We start from the raw sequence: 21,598 nt of genomic DNA on the forward strand, positions 1-21,598 counted from the left end.
TCCAAGCCAGGGACGCGGCTAAGCATGTATTTCTCAAAGAAGCGAACAAGAAAATAGATCTTCACTCTCCAGAGCTACACAGGTAAAATCCACTTCAATTCCAGTCCCAGCATATCGCCTCTCCAGCTACACCAACTTCTTGGAAGAGTTTTTAAATGCCCCCACAAACACACTGCTGTCACCATCTACCTTGAAACACTGTGTATTTTGGTGGGGAAGCCGAGGACCACGTTATCGGTTGTACATAGCTTCCACTCTGAAGTATTTGCCCATATCCAGCCCCCCACGTGCAAACGGGATTGCATCTTTCACCTCGTCTTCTTAGTGGAGCCGTAGCCTAAGAGGTGCCGGCGCCGGCAGAAGAACATACAGGCAAAGCTGGACTTTAGGATGGGGTTTTGCTAAGCTGCTTTGCCAGCCCTTCCTCAGCCACTGACCAGCAGAAAAGCCTTCCTCCGCAGAAAGCAGCAGGATGGGGATCAGCAAAGCCAAATCTCACTTTGGATTTACACCGGGCAGCCTTCAGGGGTTGGAGGAGCTTCCACGGTACATCCCCAGGACAGTAAGAGCTGGTGCAATCAAACACCCCAAGGTCGCAAGGGAAAAAAGCAGCATTTGCCCAAGGCTTCACTTTCTCCTCTCCCCCCGCTCCGCTCAGCACTCGTCCCACGTTCAGCAAGTCCCCAAACTGGAGGAAAGCCTGACTCACTGCCTATCACGGTCATCAGTCATCCATACATGTGGCTTTGGTCTGTGGAAAAAGAAACCGGTTTAATTTTCCAATGGTTTACGGCCAGATATTCCTGCTGGCAAAAAGAGTTGTGAATTTTTTACAGGGGCCCTTTGCTCCTTACGCGTTTGTGTTTTCAGCTCCTTTGCCTGGAACGACTCCCGCTGGAAACCTGAGCGGCCGCAGGAAAGGCACAGGGCATCGGGGCAGCTCCGTCCCACGCCACCCAGCTTTGCTAAAGCATCTTGTCCCCTTGACCCGCTCACAGGGCAACCCTGGACAGACAGACATCGCCCCGGGGGCCGAGAGCACCAGCAGCGTCGACCGCCTCCTCACCCTGGCACCGCGTTTTGGGAAGGGGCCGCTGCGGGCTGTGCCTGGAGCGCAGCCGCTTTCCCAGGAACCCGCCTGGCACCTTTCCACAGGGCTGGGGTCGGAGAGAGGCAGGAAGATAAAAGACTGCCCCAAGGTCATGGCCATGGGGAAGAAAACACTTGTTCAAATGTCTTTGATCCTATGCAAACACCCCCTCGAACCGGCGTCGGAAAACTTGCTGCACAACATGAGAGTTTTCTGAAGAGAAAACTGCCCCTTCTAAGGCATCACAAAAACCCCAAAGACTTTACACCAGCTGCACGAGGCGATAAATACGGAGTGCAACGCCTGCGGCCACCGCTCAACGCAACGTTCACGTGCAATGGCAGTGCTTGCTCCGCCTGAAAGCTTCCCCGCCAGACGAGCAACCCGGGCAGGCGCAGCCAGAGCCGGGCGGCCGCTCCCGCGCGGCTCCGCCGGCGTTTCTGGAGACGCCGCGCGGTCGTGCCGCGGGCACGCCCCGGCCCCGCGAGGAGGGGGTACTGGAGACACCCAGGTTCCGCTGAGCTGCATTACACGTTTGTACGCAGGGATGGGACCAAATCCGAACCCCGACTTCCAAGTGACCTGGAAAAGAGTTTTCACTTGGCTCCTTTAGCAAAAGTCTCCCGAACACAAGCGCCGCAGGGAAGGCGGGGATCTCAGCGGGGTCTGCAGAGACTCGATCCAGCCTTCGAACATACCCTGATGGCCATACAACAGCTCACCCAAACGATTTCCACACTCGGACTCATTCAAAGCACTCCAGGCTCCTCCAGCACAAGTTAAATTTTTTGCCTTGCTGCTGGTTTGAATTTACTTGCTGGAATAAGCGTCCGCTGAACTGTGCTGAGCCACAGCCACGGTGGAGAGCCCAGGCCAACTTTTTCCTGGCCATACGGACTGGGACGTGTTTACCCAGAGCTCGGAAAAACTATTCAACTTTTATTTTAGCTCAGAGGAGAGACCAAGGGGTCACCTTTAAGCCAAGGGCGGCATTAATAGAGGCTGAGTGAAAAAAGCAACGTACAGAAAGCCAGGGAAGCGCTCTCTCCAGGAGGGAGGAGGAAAGCGAGACCCCACAACCCCAAGCAGACACGTATTTATCGGAGCAGGTTAAGAGGACCAGGGTCCAGGTCAGCGCCATTCTTCAGCCCCATCTGTCCCACCTCCGTATGGATGTGGGCAAGTTCACAGCTGCCTCAGCCTACATATTCATGTATATTCGTGCCACGGGATGCAACGGCACACCTCCAGCAGGCAGAGCAGAAGCCAAAACTGCTGCAACGCTCCTGGTCCCGAGCTTTCTCCTGCTCTCGTATGCTGCTGCCAAGTCTCTGTCAAAGGGAAAGAGCTCTGGGAGAAGACTGGATGCTGGAAAATAACCCAGGTGACTAAGGCGTGCAGGTTTTCGGGGACATAAAGAAAATCAGCGTCTCAGAAAACCACCACCAAACATCGGGGTGAAATTACTTTTCGCCCCGCATCCCGAGCCGCCGGAAGAAAGAGGGTTTAAAGCGCGGCTGGCCAGGGATGTGGCCAGGGCTTAGCAACCGTCCCCGCAGATCCCTGGCGGAGCACCTCGCTGCTCGGGAGCACAGGGCGCTGTTTTCTTCGCCGCGGCGGTACAGCCGTTGCTGCTCCCGCGCCAGCACGTGCCACCGGCCAGCGTTTGCTGCGGCAGCCTCGCCGGGGGCCGCCGGCCCCGAGAAGCCAGCCCTCGCTCCAGCGCCGAAGCGGCCGCGCGGCGCGAAGCCCGAGCCGCACAAAGGACGGGGAGAGGAGCCTCGGCGCCGCACGGGCTGGATTGACGCAGGTTTGCCGCTGCGTGGTTTACCACCACGGTTCACATTAGGGATCTGCACCTCTACGCTTACGCTGGCACTAATCCCCTCAGCTCTTAATTTTCTCTCCTCCTGGAGAAACCAGCTGAGTCACGGTGCTTTGGAACAGGGTAACCTCGGCGGGGGAACGGGGCCTCTGCCTGGAAACAGGCCCGTCAAAATAGGCTTCTCCGGTTTCCCATCTCATTGCCCACGGGGGAGGAGAGAGGAAAGGATCTTATTCTCCGTAAGAAAAGGGAAAGGGATATCTTGGTGTCCTTGTGCGGGTTTAGCTACGCGGCACAGGGATGCATCTGCATCTTGAGCGCACGCTGTAGGACATGGGACACCCAGTCTAGGTCTGGAGAAGGAGATTTGGGTCCCTGACGTCCCCGAGCCGCGTCCGCACGCTGCTGCACCCGCTCCACCCTTCCCAACGCGGTTTATTGAGAGAGGGAGTTTTAAGAAGCGCTTCCAGAGCCAGTTTCACACTGTAGCCCAGGCAGACACAACTCAAGCATCACCGCAGCTTTTCCTCAGCAAAATTAAAGAAATCTTTAAATATTTCCCAAAAGCAGTTTCCCTCATTTTTAAGTAGTGCTGGAAGTTATTATTACGTAAAGCAGCTACAAGAAGCAGCAGTGAATGACTATCCCTTCACACACTTTATAGGAAATTAAAGACCCATTACCAGCAGTAAGTACAGGAGAGCAATGCCCCCAGGTCCCAGCTCAGACCCCTGCCCTATCGCACCAGGCACATCACACCTATGGACGATCCCTTCCCAAGAAGAGCTTAAAAATGCGACGTGCAAATCAAAAGGAGGCATGAGGTGGGTAAACGCCTTGCAGTTCAGGAGCGGAGGTGAGAACAGATGAGCTAGCTCCGAGTTTGCTGTCTCCAGGAGGGAAAAACAAACACACACCTCCACCCCCGCAACAAAATCCAAGGATACAGAGTGCAGCAAGTGTGCTCTCGGCAAAAATTCAGAGGCCTGATGAGCTCGCTGGGACCTGCTGGGAGATGCACACATCCCCTCCAGGAGCACCTGAAAAATATCTGGGGTTCCGCGTGTGATCCCCAACAGGGGCTGGGTCTTGCTCAGAGGTTCCCCTCTGAGATGTGGCTGGGACAGTGGTGGTGCTGCTACCCAGGAGGGCTGCACCCCTCCGCATCACAGGGCGTGGACCCCCAAACGTCAGGTACACACCCCGCTTGTGGTATTTGCACCTCTCCTCCCTGCTCCAGGCTACGTCAGCGTATGAAGCTTACGTGCTGCAATGAACCTGGATGACTGATGCATGGCGCTGCTCCAGGCAGCTCTTTCCCAAGGACAAAAAGGCATGGGAAGGGTTTGGAGGAGAAGGAAGGAGAGTTTTGGGAATAACATGGCCTGGGAGTGGGTTCCTGGTGGCCCTCAAACAGAGCTCCAACACATCTGCAAGTGTGACCAGAGCCAAACGCAGGTTACAGGGGTGGAAGGGCTTCCTTTACGCTTAAAGTAAACTTTTTGGTAGCTTATTGGTTCCAGACAGCAAGTTCAGGGAAGTCACGCAACTCCCACCCTCCCAGGGAAGCTGTTATGATGAAGATGTGCCATCAGGAAGCTCTGCAAACCCTCCTTCAGGCTTACCGGAAAACATCACTCAGCCTCCTCCTCCAATTCACATCACTCGTTTCAAACGCAACCTTAACTCCTGACAAGCAATGCGCAGGGGAGAAAAAACCACAACCGTGACAGAGGAGCCTCCAGCTGCCCCCCCCACCCCGACCCGTACCAGCCAAGATGAAACACAGACAGAAACGCGTCTTCAGGAAGAAGCCCAATGACGGGAGTTTCACGAGGAGCTGAGGGAGCATCACCAGTTACAGCTCCTGCTCGCCCTACAGCTCGCACGGGACTTTGCAGAAGAAACGTATTTCCCCTGAAAGGTGCGTACCTTAGATGTTTGCAACCGGTTCATCTTTGATGCACAACGCGTCGCCCTGACCGTAGTGCCAGGACATGTCGCGTCGATTTAGTTGTGCTATCCTCCCACAGCTACAGGTGGGGAATGGCAGCGCAGGAGGACCAAGAGATCAAAAATGCCCAGAGATCTGACACCACCCACATCTCCTGCGAACAACGTCCGGTAGCTTTTGGTCTTCTCGCTTACCCCTCTTCCTCCTCATCCAGAGTGTTTTGAGAGATCAAACATTTCACACTTTTCTAAGCCTACGCTGCTCTGCGAATCAGACGCTGGCAATATTTAAAAGAAAGCCCGGGGAAAGAAGCTTTAATTACCCAAACAGCCAGTGGCCACCACGCGAAGTCATATTTACTGTGGAAGGGGAGGGAGGGAACCAGCCTGGGATTTTCCAAAGCCCTTACGCTGCTATAGCTGCCAGTGAGCAAATAGGGCCAAGGGCTTTGAAAGCCCACGTCTGCGTGGGGCTGCGCTCACGGAGAAACCTGCTCACGCCCGAGTCCCAACAGCAGCCCGTGGACGCTGTGCTTTTCTGGAAACCTGGCCTCGAAGGCACAGCCAAGGACTCTCGTCGTTCGGGGTCAGGATAAACATCGCACAAGGGCGAGGAACGGTCTGTTATCCTCGTGCTCCTGGTGGGGTGAGGTCCTGAACGCAGAAACACAAAGCGGCAGAAAGCTGAAATAACTTGCAACACAAAGTGCTAATGCCCAAAGTACTAACATCAGATGAATGTCACTTGGTCAGCAGGAAAGCCTGACACTGTGCAATCAAACCACGATCTCTGAGCACGTCCTCTTGGTCCAAAGACACGCAAGCACAGCAGTAACCGGGAAGCTTTTTCCCTGGCACTCAGGGAGAAGCTCCACACTCCCAGCAGAGCGGTTTCCCAAGCCAGCAGAGTTATGGAGGTGTGATGTGACCATGGCACCTACCGGTTTAGGGCAGTGGATGTATCTAGCGAGGCTGATGATCAAGTCATGAGTGATTGGATCCACCAGGTTTCGAAAGCTGGCGTATCGATAGAGGACATCATCCAGAGATGTCGACTCCATTCCCAAATCCTGCAGAAAACAGGGTAAAGGAGCAATATTAGATGTGCTACAAAAGCCAGTGCTAGCATGGATCTTTAAAATTAGCCCACAGTGGTGGTCCCCATGAAGAAGCCAAGAACTTTCCCACCACCACCCAACACAAGGAAGGGACACGTGAGCATGTCACCCTCGGGAATGCTGCACTCCCATGCTTTACCTGCCCTGCAAAGAGGCGTTAGAGCTGCAGGATGAACACCCTCATGCCCCTCGCAAGCCATAAATCCACCGAGAGAACAGCATGCTTACAACAAGGTAAAACCAAAGATGACTCCAGCAAACATGACAGCTTGGTCAGTACGAAACCGGAATTAAAGAATAAATATAGCACAGATGTGCTCGGTCTGCTGTGCATAGGGAGGGAAGAATGAGCCTAAAATTGCAGCAAGAGAAACAGGAGGATAAGTTGTCAGGGTTTGGGAAGAGCAAAGTACTGGACTAGATTGCCTGGGGAAGGGGTGGAGGCTCTGTCCTTGGAGACTGGACAAGGATGTGTCAGGAACGGTTCAGATCTAGCTGATCCTGCCCTAGGGATGGATCAGACCTGCTGAGGTCTCCTCCAAGACTATTTTTTATGATTTTCAATCTTTAGACATAATAATTTGAGGAATTTTGGCAGAGAACTCATCATTATATGAAATATGTTAGTGCACAGGGACAAGGAGGGGAAGGGTTATATATAGTGTACTCCTTTTACTTCAAATATTTTATCTCCACTATGTTCTGTTCCTCAGCAGCAGCCGATCGGGCGCAGGACAGCACTCTCAGATGAACGCACGTTGCAGCGAGGTCCACCAGCCACCCCACAGGATAACCCTGTGCCAAAGTGTGTCCATCAAGGAGTCGTGCCTCACAGATCCCATCCAACGCTGGAGCTCTAGGAGAGCTGGGCTCATTTTCCAGTCCTGCCTTTTAGGAGTGAGCTTGAGCAAGCCATTTCCCTTTTGCCTTCTATTTTTGACAGGAATAAGATGTTTTGTATTTCTTTTCAAATGCTCGCTTTCTCTTTTAAAGAATGAAGCCCAGAAGCAGCCTCCTCTACTCAGTATGGATGGGATTTATCAAAATGAAGACCCATGGGTCCTACTGCATTCCAGGAAATTCATCTCTCCTTTGGGTAACGTGTCCACCTTCCCATGGCAGAGACATCATCACACCTACCCCAAGGCATTTACTTTCCAAATGACCTCTAGAAGACTCAGTGGGCAGGGACATACACACTCTGCGACCTGCCTGCCACCCTGCCTGAATTCTGGCAAGATAGAGTCCCCACGCTGCCAAAACACCATGGAAGTGGTTGTTTGACAGCCAACACTGAAGAGTGGAGATGTACCTTGGTAAGGAAGAACTGACTGTCAGCATGGTACCATCTGATCTGAGGCCACCTACATCTCCTGCAATCACTTTTGGTGTTGTGTAGGAAGCCACAACCTCTGGTCCTTCAAGCCCTCACTGGCGATGGGTGCTGGGTTTGTAAGCTGGAGGGCTGGTCCAGCTCTGAGTGTCTACTCCTGCTTCTTGAAGCAAAACACAGCAGAAATGAGGAATCATTTCAACTATCCATGATAAATCAGGCAATGATGAAATCCTTGTATCTGTATCTGCACTAGCACCGAGGAAAATTACTTCTGACCCAGAGGAAGAGCCACACTGGAGACAGAGACGTGTCCACAACTGCATCAAATGACAAGCCCTCCTCCCACATAGCTGGTGGCATCTGGCATGAAGAGTTTCACGACGTCTCTGTGGGTGAAAAGGCCTGCTGCCCAGCAATGGCAGCGCTCCCAGGGATTGACTGTGGTGCCGTCAAACCAAACCGGTCCAGTTCTACAAAGAATGTGAGGCTGAAAAGAGCTGAGCTGCAAAAATGAGATGGAAGTTTCAGGTAAAGAAAGAATGAGCAATGCAAGAAACACGCATAAAGGGGAAAGCATTTGGTGCTCTGGCCCTCTTCTTAGGGAAAAGCAAACGGCTACAGGGATAAAATATAGGAGGGGACCCTGAGGGCAGGGGCTGCTGTCGTGTGGAGCTGAGGAAAGTGAAACATTAAAGTTAATTATAAGGTACCAGTAATAGGAAGGTGCTATTTGGCCATGTGGAAGTCTCAGTCTGGGCAAGTGACTCGATAAAAAAATAAAATTGAAAAGTGTCGGACACAGAGCACAGGGCTGGGACAATCTTACTCACCATCATCTTGCAAAAAGCAGTCCTTCCTGACTCTCTTTTTATTTATAGTTTCGACTAATAACTTGTTATTTATTGAACATTTTGCACTTCTGCAGAACTTGTCATGTGAGGACATTAGAGCATCTCACAAACACAAACTGCACTTATCACCCACAACCACAAGCCCTTACACTTAGAAACGATGCATTTAGAAGGAAAGCATCACACAGAGGCATTATCTCCCTTACAGAGCTGAGCAGAGCAGCTCAGTGAGATGTTAAGCCCTGCAGATGTGAGCAAGGAGTCCATCTCGGACCTGCGCTACAGCCAAGGCACCGCAGCTCCCAGCCCTCGCCGTGTAAATGCAGCTTTTGCCCAAACGAGTAGAACTGCAGTAGGGTTGGATACAGCTGCTACGGTGGGGAAAAAAAAAGAATCAACACGGCAGCAAGAAAGCAGCTTTACATGGTCTAAAAAGGAGGAGGAAAAGAAAAAAAAGGGGGGAAAAAAAAAAAAGATAATCACAGACCTGAGTAACCTCCCTTTGTACATTTACACACGGATAAAGGCCAGGGGAAAAACAGAACTACAATTCAGGAGCTTCAACCACCAGAAATTCATGATCCCCATCAGACCCAGGGCACAGACACGTCGCTGAGGGTGGGGACTGTCCCCCAAGTCCTGGCAACGCTCTGCAGTTCCACCAGCTTAGGTCTGCGTTAAAAACCCCGCGACAACTGTCGCGCCCGCCAGCTCAGCCGCTCCAGGGTCGTGGTTTGCAGCTCATTAACGACAGCCACACACGCAATTTGTTAATAATTTACATGAACGAGTTCCCTTTCTCCTGCCCCCGGTGCTTTAATACAGCAAACCCAGGCCAGGCACACCTTTAGCTCAGCGCTAAACTGCAGCCTGTCCTGAGCTCAGAGATGCTCCAGCCCCAAAGAACCGCGCGGGAAGGCGCATTGGGTGCAAGTGCTGACGCTCTGTGACTTCAGACTGGCTGGGAATTATCATCGTCACTTAAAAAAAAAAAAAAAAAATCTATTTCATTTTAAGACGCTGGCTGTAGCAGTCCTGGGGATCTGACGTCGCGTGCGATTCCAGCTCGCGCCACAAACGAGGTGGCAAGTCTTTATTTTTCCGGTTTCCTCGTTATTTTTAGGGGCACCGTCGCAGCACTGACTGAGCTAATGCCGGCTTTGCTGAAGCTTTGTCTGCAAACACGCCGTTTGGTAAAAAAGAGCGGAGGTGGTTAAAAAACCCACACGTGTGGGGCTGTTCTCCCTTGCCGGGAGCACCAAAAAAAGCCCCAAAACAACAAATCCAACCAGCCACAAAAAACAACTGGCCAACGCACCCACTGATTGCAAACATATCTAGTTTGAAAAATAAAGAGGCTGGGCCAATTTGTCATCTATCCCACGGCTTCTGCCAAGCTGGCACTTAAAAAAAAAAATTAATTAATCTCGGCATCGAGACCTAGAGCTAAGACGAGGGCGTGCGCTGTGGTCCCCAGGAGCAGCGCTGCGACTGCCAGGCCAGCCCACCAAGGCTGCGCCAGCGTGGCTGGGTTTAACTAGGCTGGAAAACTAAGTCCTTCGTTCAAGACCATCTTCCCCTTCGTGTATTTCAGCACCGCACGGATCCACAGGCGACTGCGCAGAACTGGGTGGGTTCAGGAGCTCAGGCTCCTTTGCAAGAGGGGGAAAAAAAGGCGGGGAAATAGAAATTGTGCAAATAATGTGGGGCAGGGAGATCCCCAAAGCAAAATCCCGCTCTTTAGGGGAGAGAAACACCTCTCCCAGCAGCAGTGCGGGTGTTACCTTCCCGGTCTGGTAGAGCTCAACATCAGGATTAAGAAAACTTCAAGTAGAAGCTGGATTTGGCCCACGGTCATACGGCATCACTGGCAAACACCACGCACTACCGAAGCAGCCAGTTTTGGGGCTAGGTAGAAGTAATCCCCCCCCCCAGCTCTCGACAGGCTGGGATCTTTGAGGATCAAAGCAGGCTTAGCATCTTGCCACTTCCCTTTAAGCATCTCAAAAGTTTGAGAATTTTCTCTTAAGCTAAAATTAAAACGTAGAACTGATAAATCTGAGAATTTGTCCTCCTCTCTCCTGGAAGAAATTACATTTTTCACATGAAGTATTCCCTCCTCCTTCCTGGTACACATTTTTTATGCACAGATGTCTTTCTCAGCTGCTCCCTAAATCTCTCTGCCACACCAGCATTGTCTCTTTTCCACCGCATGTAATATTTTAAAGCCACTCAAGGCTGAAACTTGTTCGAGGCCAAGTGATGACCTCATCTGCAATTTAATAACTTAGCACCAGTTCATGCTGTCAGCAGCAGATCACGAATCGCTAGCTTGGGAGAAAACGCCCAGCGTCTGGCTCGAGTCCCTTGGGTTTTTTTCAGCACGTTCCCTTTTCCCGGGGGATCTTTACCTGGATAGCAAGTGCAACTTTCACTAGGAAGGCTATAAGGGTCTAAAATGTTGGTATTTATGAGCCAGGCAGGACCACGGCTTTCTCGGTGTAGGCTGGAGGAGTGTTTTTCTAGCGCGTGCCCAAAACGCTGCACGGGGCTGAGACGGTTCGGGGAAGGTTTGCGCGCGTGCGGCAGGAGAAGGGGAACATCTCTGCATCCTTGAGCCGCCTCCAGTTCTGACATCCCCACGGGCAGTGGCAGGAGGAGGCCGAGAAGACCTTTCAGAGCAGAACACGCAGCCGGTGCCAACACCCAACTCCAGCAGGATTTGGGATTAATGACACAAAACAAGCAGAGGAAGTCAGGAATGCCGAAGTGGCTGAAAGCAACACAAAGACTGCCAGTGGATCAAAAAGCACCGGGGAAGGAGCTGCCAACCCTGACCTTAGGCAGCTCCCTGCAAACTTGAGCTCTTGCCTCCGAGCGCGTCTCACCAAACCGTGCCACTTACTGAGCCCATCACCTAAAGTCTTGCTTTGCCAGGCAAGACTAAGGAGTGGGGAGAGGAGATCACTCTGGGACTAAGTAGAAAAGCAATAGTCTCGCTTGATTCATTTTGCTGCGTATCCTCCCTGCCATCACCCATGCCCTTCCTGCAATTTGTCTGATTTGTTTCCAGCTTTAGGAGGCCGAGTGAGAGCCAAACCACTCATCAGTCCTTGGGGATGGCTTACCCACTGGAAGGAAAGCTTCCTGCCACCAACGAGTTGCATTCAGCCTCCGCAGGAAGAGTCTTCCACAAATGTAGCAATGCAAAGCTATTAGATTAAAAAAAACCCACAACAACCCACAACCAAAAAACCAACAATCAAAAACCCAAACAAAAAAAATAGTAGTCCAGGAGAAAAATGTAATGCCTCCCTCCACAGCAGCCAGCAACAAAAACTTCCCAGCTATAGCCATGAAAAGCATAAGAGAACGCAATTATTTTGGAAAAACACCAAGCCAAGTGAGAGCCCAGACATGGTCAGTCCTGCTGCCCCACAGGGCTGGAGCTCTGCTAGGTGCTCTCTTCAGCCTGGGTGCCTTTTGCAAGCAACAACTACAGAAACATTCCTTCCACTCAAAAACCAACCCAAACTAAGAGCTCACCATTGACTTCCCCAGGCCAACAACTACACAAGCAATGCCGTTTACCCAGAGAAAAAGGAAAAATAAATGCAAGCGAGGCATTTGGGAGCTGTACCCCCAGCTTATCTTTCCTCAGCGCCAGGTAAAACAACTCGTTATTCCCCTTCTGCTGCCCGTCAAAAATTGCCGCGTGACAATTGAGCAACTGGCATTTGAAGCTCCAAGTTGCGTTTCCGTGAGACGCAGCATCGTGTAATACTCCCCTAAGCCACAAGGAGCCACAAACAACGGAAGTCAAGCCCATTTTAGCTTATTAAACTATTTAAGACTACAAATTGAATTGCAATTAGAGGAAAATTCAGCAGGTCCACGTGAGAGGTCATACGAGAAAGCAGGTTATGCTGTTACTGCTTTCATTAACATGGAGCGAATGCAGTTACTGGCTGCCCAAATGAGGTTACTGTGTAAAATATCACCCCAAGCTCCTGCAATCACGGCTGCTCATAAATATCCTGATAGCTGTTATTTTGGCCAGCACCTCTTCCAAAACTGCTTCTTATCGCCACTGATAGCCAGGGCAGCATAATGAATTTCCAAGCGGAGAGGCTGGCATTATAAACAAGGGTCAGGCATGAAGGAAGAGAAGGATTAATATTGTGTGCAATCAACCATCTGCAGCAACTTATCTGGGAAAAATTATTTCATGAGGCGAGCGTTAGCAAGGCGGTGAGTAAGGTCAGCTCAGAGAGACAGGCACGCGAGATGTGACTCAACAGCAAGCACCGTGTGGGTCGCTCAATGGCGACAGGGTTGGTTTTCTTGGTGGAGGACACGTTTAGGTGCTCAGCCCCCATGCCTTGTGAAGTACTCCCTTGAAAACAAGCAAACAAAGTATTTCTTGCCTTCGATCCTTAGGCTGTTCCACTCCATCACAATACCTCCAATGTCTGGTTGACTCAGGAGGTTAGTAAGCCGCTGTAAAACGTGGCATTTATGGATTTGCCAGCTGCAGTCAGCCTTGGCTGTCCACAGCACCCAAGATCAGCCTCCACCTGTTCTGCACATGAGGAACCCTCTGGCATTTGCTTCACCGCTAAGTTTGACACTGCTTTACTTGCCTCTGAGATAAGCCCGTGCAGTGTGGAAGTGCATTGCTGGAAAGATTCTCTGCCTGGTGCATTTATTGTAGCCCAACAGCCCCGGTCATCCTTGTGCACCTCCTACAAACCACCCGTTTGTGCGTTGCGATAAGGTGCTTTATACATGCTATAAACAGCTTAATTCTTGACTGGGAATGCTAAGGAAACAAGGCTGAAATAGTCACACTGTCCACCTATCTCCTCCTCTTCTCCAAACAGCTCTTTAATACAGGAACTTATTTCACACGTTGAGAGAGGAGTAAAGCATCTGAAAGGCAATGACGTCCCAACAGGTTTTGGGGAAAAAAAGATACCTCAGCAATGCAGAGCTGCCCAAATTTGCAGCTTCGAAGAGGGCAGGCAGCATTCAGCAGCCACCCGTGGCGTGGCTGTGCCGAGGCAGACGGTGGTGGGATGAATATGTCTAGATGGGGCATTGCAGAAGGCACCCTGGGAACCTTCAAACAAACCAGCAACGGCTGCTGCAAATTTCTATGTCTAATCCACCAGAATGGTGCAAAAACAGAGCTTAAATATGTGGGATATTTTCTGTGTAAGAGAATAAATATCGGTTTGGAACCAAAGATTGCTCATTCAAGCCTCAAGTGAGGGTGCAGTTAGAGAAGAGAGTCAATGTTTCAGGGAAGAATAAATACTTCCCTGGCAGATTGACTCAAATAATAAATGGTGGCAGCCTGAACCCCCTCCAGGAGTCTGGAATTATAGAAACTTGGAAAGACAGATTAATGGGCAGAGATATGAGGCCGCCATCCAGATAAACAACTGCAAATAAGAGATTTGCAGAAGAATGTGCTGCGCTTATTTTCGACTGCGGGGCAAATGCAATTACCCCAATTGGAGTTTGGCCAGACCACAGCTAACAGACTTCTTCAGGGAAGTGCCTGTGGATATTTAATGAGAATAGATAGCTTCAGCTACCCATCTCATCTTGATTTACAGAGCCAGTGGGATGCCAGTATAGAAAAAGCTTGGAAAAACTATTTGGGGAAGGTGACTCCAGGATTTGCTTTGAACAATTCAAACAATTTCGATCCATCGCTGCCTTTAACACAAGTGTTCGCCTTAAGCTCACAAAACGTTATTCGCGCATTCCTTCTAAACCAGTGGGAGCTGCCTGCATCCCAGTTGCCCATCCAACCCAGTGCATCAAGGGCAAGATGTGGAGGAGGCTGTGAGCAAACACACCGGTCTCTCCAGTTTGCAGAGAGCTGAGTGCAAACACCAAAGGGCAACTCTCGTGGCCTCCTCACCTCCTGCTAGACAACTCCTCCCAGAGCCCATCACACTACGTGGCTGAAATCCAAAGAAAAAGGTTAATGCATCAACCCTGCAAGACACCCACCCTATTAACTCCACTCTTGCTGCTGGAACTCCCATTAACAACTCCAGGGTGAAGCATGAAAAGGAAATATGACAAATTTAATCAAGCATCTGCCATTTCCATCCTCGCGTGTCTGCGAAAGGAGCTTACTGGAGCAACCCAGATGCCAACTGGAGTGTCCAAACCACAGGTCAGAAGCAGAACTTCAACTTATCACTCCTTTTGCTCTGTGACTAGTACCTTTGATTATTAAAGGCAGCAGGGGTTGCACAGGCTCTCCTGCCCCAGCACGGGTCGGTGGCTGATCCCCAGGACGAAGGCTACGCACCTCTCCCCCTTGCCACCCCACACGCAGAAAAATACTTATTTTCCCTTGCAAAAGTCTCTGAGATCTCTGTCGGAAAATGGACTTACAAGACGGGATGCATTTCATGTCCTGTCGAGGAAGGATCCCAGGCTTGTCACCTAAGCTCAGTCTACTGCCAATTCATACAAAGATGATGATTCATCCTGTTCTAAGGCAGCTGGGCTGAGTCAGTCTCTGAATGTGGCTGTCTCTATCAGTCATCCACCACGAAAAGCCCCCCTAATTAGCTGATCCTAGACATTGAATGTTTAGGCAACTGAAGCAGGAAAACCCCACTTGTGCGGCTCGCACCTTTGTTTTCCAGCACAGCAAGCCCAGAGCTCTGCGTGGCTTTCGCACCCACTCTTCCAGCCAAAGAACAGCCCCATCAGTTTTGCAGGTTATCATTCATCAATACTAGTTACATTTTTAAGTCTTGTTTTAGGGCCCCCACTGTTTTGTTGGAGGAGCTCAAACAACTCTCGTTCTTGGAAGGCGACTGTTGATGCTTTATGGGCACTAAAGACGTGCACGCAGATATTGTAGCATGTTGTGTTCACATGCTCTAAATACACACACACATCTTTATAAGTATTTACAGGAACAGGAAAAAAAAAAAAAAAGGCAGAACTGAGACCCTTACAAGAAAGGGGAAGAGATTTCCAATGAGAAGGTGACACTTTCAGACAGGGAAGAATCACTCCTCTTCATCATTTCCACTGCCTGTCGGAGACGGCCCCGGTGTCTGGGCACGCAGCGAGTGAACGATTCCCGATACAAGAGCAGCATTCGCAATCACACACCCTTCCCTGTTTGAAATTACAGACGAGTCTCCCCACACACACTACAACTGATGAGAGTTCCTCGAGCAGCACCAAATCTGCACACACTTCACCCAATCTGCTCCTTATCCCCCACCTGCACGTACTGCATCATTAACAGTAATGAGCCAAACACCCTCGCTTTACACATCTCTGCAAATATCTCTGCTAAGGGATACGCTACGAAGAGAGTCCAAAAATCATGACTCAGACGGCCCAGCCTTAATAATGAATCAAACAGGGAACAAGGCTTGAGGACTGTGCTGTCTCTCCGTCCTTCCACTGCTCCATCCTTCCCCCAGTACCTCTGTGTCAGCCAGTCTCATTAAACTCTATACAGGGGCAAAAGTCTCAAGGGTAATTAAGGTCCTGTAAGTTTTAGAGAATCGGTGTCAGGGGAAGGAAGAGACCCCAGTAAAGGAAGGACCAGGACTTGGCTGCAGTGCACCCCACATGGCAGCAGACGGATGGATGGACAGGAGGACAGATGGTCTGCAGCTGGGCCAGATGGTCTACAGCTGCCATCAGGGTTTCCCAGCTGGGACCTCAAGGAGGACAGTGGGAGAAGCTGGGTTTTCCCAGAGCTGAAGTTTGGCTGATGTGATGGACAATCAAGAGAAGCCTGCAGGAAAGCCAGCCTCACCTGGCCCTGCACTGGGGACCACCCTCTTTTCTAACAGAAAAGATGAGAGAACAGGAGTTCTCACCACTAACTCTTCCTTGCTCTAATCCAGCCGCTTTGTCCAAGTTGCCCTCGCTTCACAGATTAACACAACACAGCACGAGCTGCCCGGCTCTGGCATTAATTCTGTTGAACCAGCCTCCGGTTAGTGGGAAAGCAGGATTTATTGCCTTGGCCCACTTGAGCCCCATCTCCTGTTTCCAGCAGCTGCCACCGTGCAAGATTTCAGGAGGAGGTCAGCACAGGTCTCCCTCTGATGCACAATGATGCAATCCTGCCCGCCGGGTGAAAAGTCCTCTCCGAGGACAGCATAATGAGCTGCTCCCAGGAGAAGGTGATCCCAGTACAGCCAAGTACAGAAGAAACTGCAGATCATGCTTGAAAAGTCACATTTGCTTTTCTACCCATTCAAAATGCTGCTTTTAGAAGATCTCCCCTCCTCTCCTCAGCCAGGAGAGCTGTTGCAATCCAATGATGGAAAAAGAAACTTGATAATTTCGGGGGATCAATCAGGTCTGTGTTAGCAGTGCTGCCAAAAACGCCGAGACGGGGATTACCCACACAGACCCGATACAGGGCTTTGTTTTTCTGTACAGCTCTGCCAAGCAGCGAGCACGCAGGCAGCCGTGTGAGCCGCCGGGAGACACTCCCACATCATCCCCAAGTACCGAAGCTCCCAGGCACATCACGCTGAACCCACAGCGTTGATAATGATGTTAGCGTATCACCGGGAAGCCTCCCGGACCCCCCCAGCGCCCAAAAGAAATCAATCCGTTACTGCACATACAATAAGAGCTTGCAATCCAATAACTGCTATCTAAAACCTGGTTTCACTTCCAAGCCCTGGGTTGATTATTATTGCATTAGCTACGGAGGGACGTATTGTTATCGCTTAATGAATGCTAAGCTCTACTTCAAAGGGAGTGAATTTCGGTGGTGTAAGACTACACAAATGCTTCGACAATTGCTTTGGGATCCTCCAAAGCAGATAGGTGCTAGAATAAAACCTAAGATCTTACTGACACAGGCTCTAGTAAAAATAAGCGTCCATGATTCCTCAACACAGCTCTTTTCCAGAGCAGGTTATTCAAGGGAATCAATTTAAGACATCTTTGAAAGAGACAGATATTCAATTAACTCTTTAAACCGGCTTCTGTGGAACGATGCGAATGTTACAAAAAGATCATTTAAATGAATTGCAGCTGACTCCAGAGAGAACACGTCAAGCCTTTTTTTGTGCCATTAATACCACTGCAGAAGGCTGGCTGAGAGGAGAGCAGGGACATGAATGAGTTTGGATAGACAACAGCAAGGGAAGAGCCAGACGCTGCAACGTGCACCACTGGCACTACGCAAAGCACGCTACACGCATCTCCAGTGCTCTGTCACGCTCTTGGGCCGCCATCGGTACCTCCAGAAAGCAAACGCACAGCTGAGTCAGAAGGTGAAATGTTACGCCGTAGCCAAAACCAAGCCCCGGTAGGCAAGGCAATGGGTATGCTCCTCTCCCGTCTTAGCCTGAGCACCTCGGCCTCTGCACAGGCACCCATGGGTGCACCCCGCAGGAGGAGAAGCGGGAGCACGTGCTTATCCCGCAACGTGCACAAGGGCTGCTGCCCTTCCCCAAGCACCACACGCTGGTCCTGCTGCTGCACTGACGTGTCACTCCCGACCTCATTCTTCCCAAAACCAGAGTTCTGTCGTCTTCTCTTCCCCCCAACTGAATGCACCCCAAGTGAACTGCACTAGCAACCCCACACTGGCCAGACCTAAGCATCAACCACCTGAATGTGGCTGAAGGAGCAATCTGGATTCCCTGATCCACAACAAGTCTTCTCACCTCAGTCTTGGTTTGCAGGCACACAGACATCCCAAGTCCAGGTACATCACTGGTTTCCTCCCAGCGAGCAGAGTGGAATTATGCCTTACAGCTACCTGGCTGCACTTAAACACAAGAATCTGGCTACGTATCACTGCAAGAAGACACATATTACAGATTTTGCACTGTAAAACCTTAGAGGGAACAAGATACAGGTAGATTTTAGCTCAAAGCAAGAGATGAGAGAATAGGGTTGAACTCAACATTGAAATAAAACCTCCTGCCTTTTTCTGCATTGAGGCTTACTCCGAGTTAACAGCAGCCTATTCCACACCAAGCATAAAGCCTCTTTCTACACTTGGTACCTTCTCAACAGTTAAAAGAGGCTTCCAGCAAAGGAGCAAAACCAACAACTCCCACAGCACCGAACTCATTTTCTTACTTAAGACAGAGCAATGGGAATGGAATAAAAATAAAGGTTTCCACAGCTTCTAACGGCTTGCCAAGAAGGCCAGCATCGCACAAGTAATTAATATGGACAACATAAATTTCAGTTCTTTCATTTGCAAATTCAGCATCACAGTTAATCTCAAGCATGGACAAAGTCCATTAATAAGCAGATTCATGTAATGGAATTCAAAGCAATGGCAAATCAATACATAACACAGTCGTTTGCTAGAATAATCTATGTTTCGCATAATAATCACAGTAGCTGTAATGCTGTGTATATATCAGAGACATATTCAAGACCAGCCCAAGCCACCTAATGAGCTCAGTGGGGTTTGTTCTCCTGTGGTGGGATGCAGCCAGCACTGGGGCTGAGCGGCTGCAGCAAAAATACCCAACAAGAAAAAATCAGATAAACGTGTGCACGAAGCGGTTGCAGCAGGGAGAAGAAATCGGGGAGGATGCTATTTAACACAGAGGGTTGGCACTCTCCTAACCTCACCCAAAAAAAGAAAAAACGATATGGTGTGCCATCATATCCTTGTGATTATGATAAAAAAAGGCCTCCATCGCTGAACGGAGATGCACACCCGTGGCTGGCTACCATACCGCTTGCTTCCAGCTGAAGCCCCAAAGGATGCGGGGCACCAAGACCCGCGCCCGGTGAGGGGCTCCCACCGGCGCTGCTTTGCCTGCGATGCTCCCACCACCGCTGAGCCCCACGCCTGCACAAAGAGATACTGAGAAGCCGTGGGAGCCGACTCCAGGCAGAGAGGCATTGATGGAGAGCTGCGACCCGCTGCCCCACCGCTTCTTTTTTCCTTTCGGGCAGGTTATTAAGTGACTTTCCCAATTCAAAGGCTCCTCACAAACGACGGAGTTATTCTGGTTCTGGGGGGATCCTCCCAACGCCGTTCGTTAGCAGCAGCAGGAGCCAGGGCTCCTCACGTTAGTTGCTGAATTGCTGCGCGGTCTTGGGCAAGCAATTTCATTTCTCTTTTCTTCAGGTTCTCCAGCAGCAAGATGGAGGCGAATCCAGTGGAAAGCTGAGCAGCTCCGTGGTGCAAACGGGTGTGAAGACACAGGCAGCTCCCCCCCGTATTTTGAAGAGCCTGGTCCCCAGCCTGGGGCGGCGTGAGCTGATTGAATTCATCCCGATAACCACACTGCTTGGGCCCTGCAGGGTGACACCAGGGAGGGCAGGGAAAGCATTCCGTGCACCACGGAGCAGCCGCAGGCGAGGCACTGCATTAGCCTCTCCTGTGCAGCTCTACCGAACAGCCACGAGTGCCTCATGCTCAGCGGCGTTTCAAGGGGAGAGGGGAGATGATTTCCCCTAAAATCCCTCCTCAAACCTCTCTGGTCTCTCCCTGGGTGCCTGGCAGAGCCCTTCTCTCCGGGAGGTGCCTGCTCCTGGAGCTCATTAGCCGCTGGTGGGATCTCTCCTCTGTCCTCCACTGCAGGCTCAGATGCATCTACTGCAACACACCGACCCCAGCTCGTCTCCTCTTTCACTTAACCACTGCCCTTCTCGTCATCTTTGATGCCTCAAAGCCCCTGTGGGGTACAGGCAGCGAGTAGTCCCCTGAACAAACCAGAGAAACTGAGTCTGAGCAAGTTATACCCAGGCCCCCAGACTCACAGGCTGCTGCTTTCTGCCTTTAACGTCCACACTCGCAAACACCTTTAGTTGGGAGGCCACGGCTCTGCGCTCCTCCTTCGCCTTTGGGATCTCTTATCTCATGCTTGCCAAGTCAGAAAACCACTTAAATACCTGATTAACTGTAAGCACATGTTTAAGTCCCACTGAAGCCAAAGGGCTTTGATTAGCAGAGCACTTAATACAGGTTTTTGAAAAGCAAAACTTCTCTCCTCCACTGCCCTCTGCACCCTGGTGCCCTCACGGCAGCACGGGCTACGACTGCAGAAGCGACGGCCACGACACGAGTATCAGCTCCTCAGAGCGAAACGCAGCTTAAGCGATCAGTGGAAGAGCATTTTGCACAAAATCAGGCAGCGAGGCCCCAGGAGACGCAGGCAGTTTGCAGGCTGGGCCGGTGCGAGAAGCGCTCTGCCCTTCGAGAGCCCAAGCACTAACTCGCCAGCAGACATTTCCAGTAAGTGCTATTAAGATCCTCCTCTTCATTTCACCACACATCGCTCCGAAGGGCTTGAGGGTGGTGGCTGTCCGGGATGTGACAGATTAACCCACACGGGGACAGAGAGCCCCGGCACGCAGCCACCAAGAGAAGGTCATCCCAGGTTTCATTGGGGATGCTGAACGGCCACAGAAAATAAACAGCCCTTCTGCTGTGCTCCACGCCTCTTGCCCCGTTTGTAGGCTCTGGGTCCTCTACAAGGGGGATGGGGTGCTCTCTGCACCCCCAAGCCCTCAGCAGCACCCCGAAGCCGGGCAGGCTAGGTGGCAGCGGGAGGAAGCAAGAACATCCCCTCCTGCCCACCCAGGAGCCGCCTCCTGCTTGCAAAAGCGGCAGAACGGCTTGTTCTTCAATGAGAGGTGTTGAAGTCCCCCCCTGACTAAAAATGAGAATATTTCTGCTTTGTTTGACAGTCAGGGCCGTTAAGCTGCTCATGTTGATATTTCATTTCCCAGCGAAGATGCCGGCAGTGCCGTGCCAAATGAACTCGGGATGACCGAGACAGAAAACGTACCTTTGCCCGGGAAGCTTCCGCGAAGGAAATTCAGCACGTGATGGATTTGCAGCAGTGCAATGCCCAGCAGACGACAGCACGCTATCAGCCGACGCTTGTGCGTGATAATAACCACGCCTTAAGCTCACTTTGCAGGAGAGGGCTTCATCCAAACCCCACTGCTTCCGCTGCCGAGTCATGCCAGCGCTCCTGCCCTTCTAGCTGATGCAATGCAGGTTTCAGGACAGGCTTTTGCTTCTCATCACTCCCAACCATATTAGGACCTTCCTTCCAGCAGGGACTTCTACCCAGCCTCCACTGTTGGAGTCCAAGAGGAGGACCAAAAGGACCACCGGTCAGTCCCTGTTACAAGGCAGAAGACAGCTGCAGAAGAGGATTACGCTGGAGAGCACGGGTCCCGTGTCAGCTCCTATTCCATATTTTCACACCCACAGGAGCAGAGCTGAGCTCCATGCCCTGGCACTGAGGCGAAAAGCCTGGACTTGCACAGTTGGTTCTCACAAGTTTAGCATGGTCAGAGAGGCCAAGATGCAAGAAGACAGTGGTGGCTCACAGCAGTCCACTGAGCGAGGCCCAGAGCACCATGCCTCCTCCTCCACCTGGGGCCAATCTGCATCTCCCAAACTCCCAG

General features: G+C 51.1%; 1 protein-coding gene across 1 annotated transcript in view; it reads right to left on the minus strand.

Moving 5' to 3' along the window:
- The window catches only part of LRRC75A (leucine rich repeat containing 75A), a gene marked incomplete at both ends in the record, with an annotated part of 92,232 nt that overhangs the window by 53,908 nt on the left and 16,726 nt on the right, over positions 1–21,598 (minus strand). Inside the window, one exon of the mRNA XM_082008546.1 lies at positions 5,810–5,938. Coding sequence (XP_081864672.1) covers positions 5,810–5,938 — 129 coding nt within the window. The remainder of the gene's footprint in view (positions 1–5,809; positions 5,939–21,598) is intronic.

The sequence above is a fragment of the Phaethon aethereus genome (genome assembly GCF_964289735.1).
Source record: "Phaethon aethereus genome assembly, chromosome: 19".
Taxonomy (NCBI): Eukaryota; Metazoa; Chordata; class Aves; order Phaethontiformes; family Phaethontidae; genus Phaethon; species Phaethon aethereus.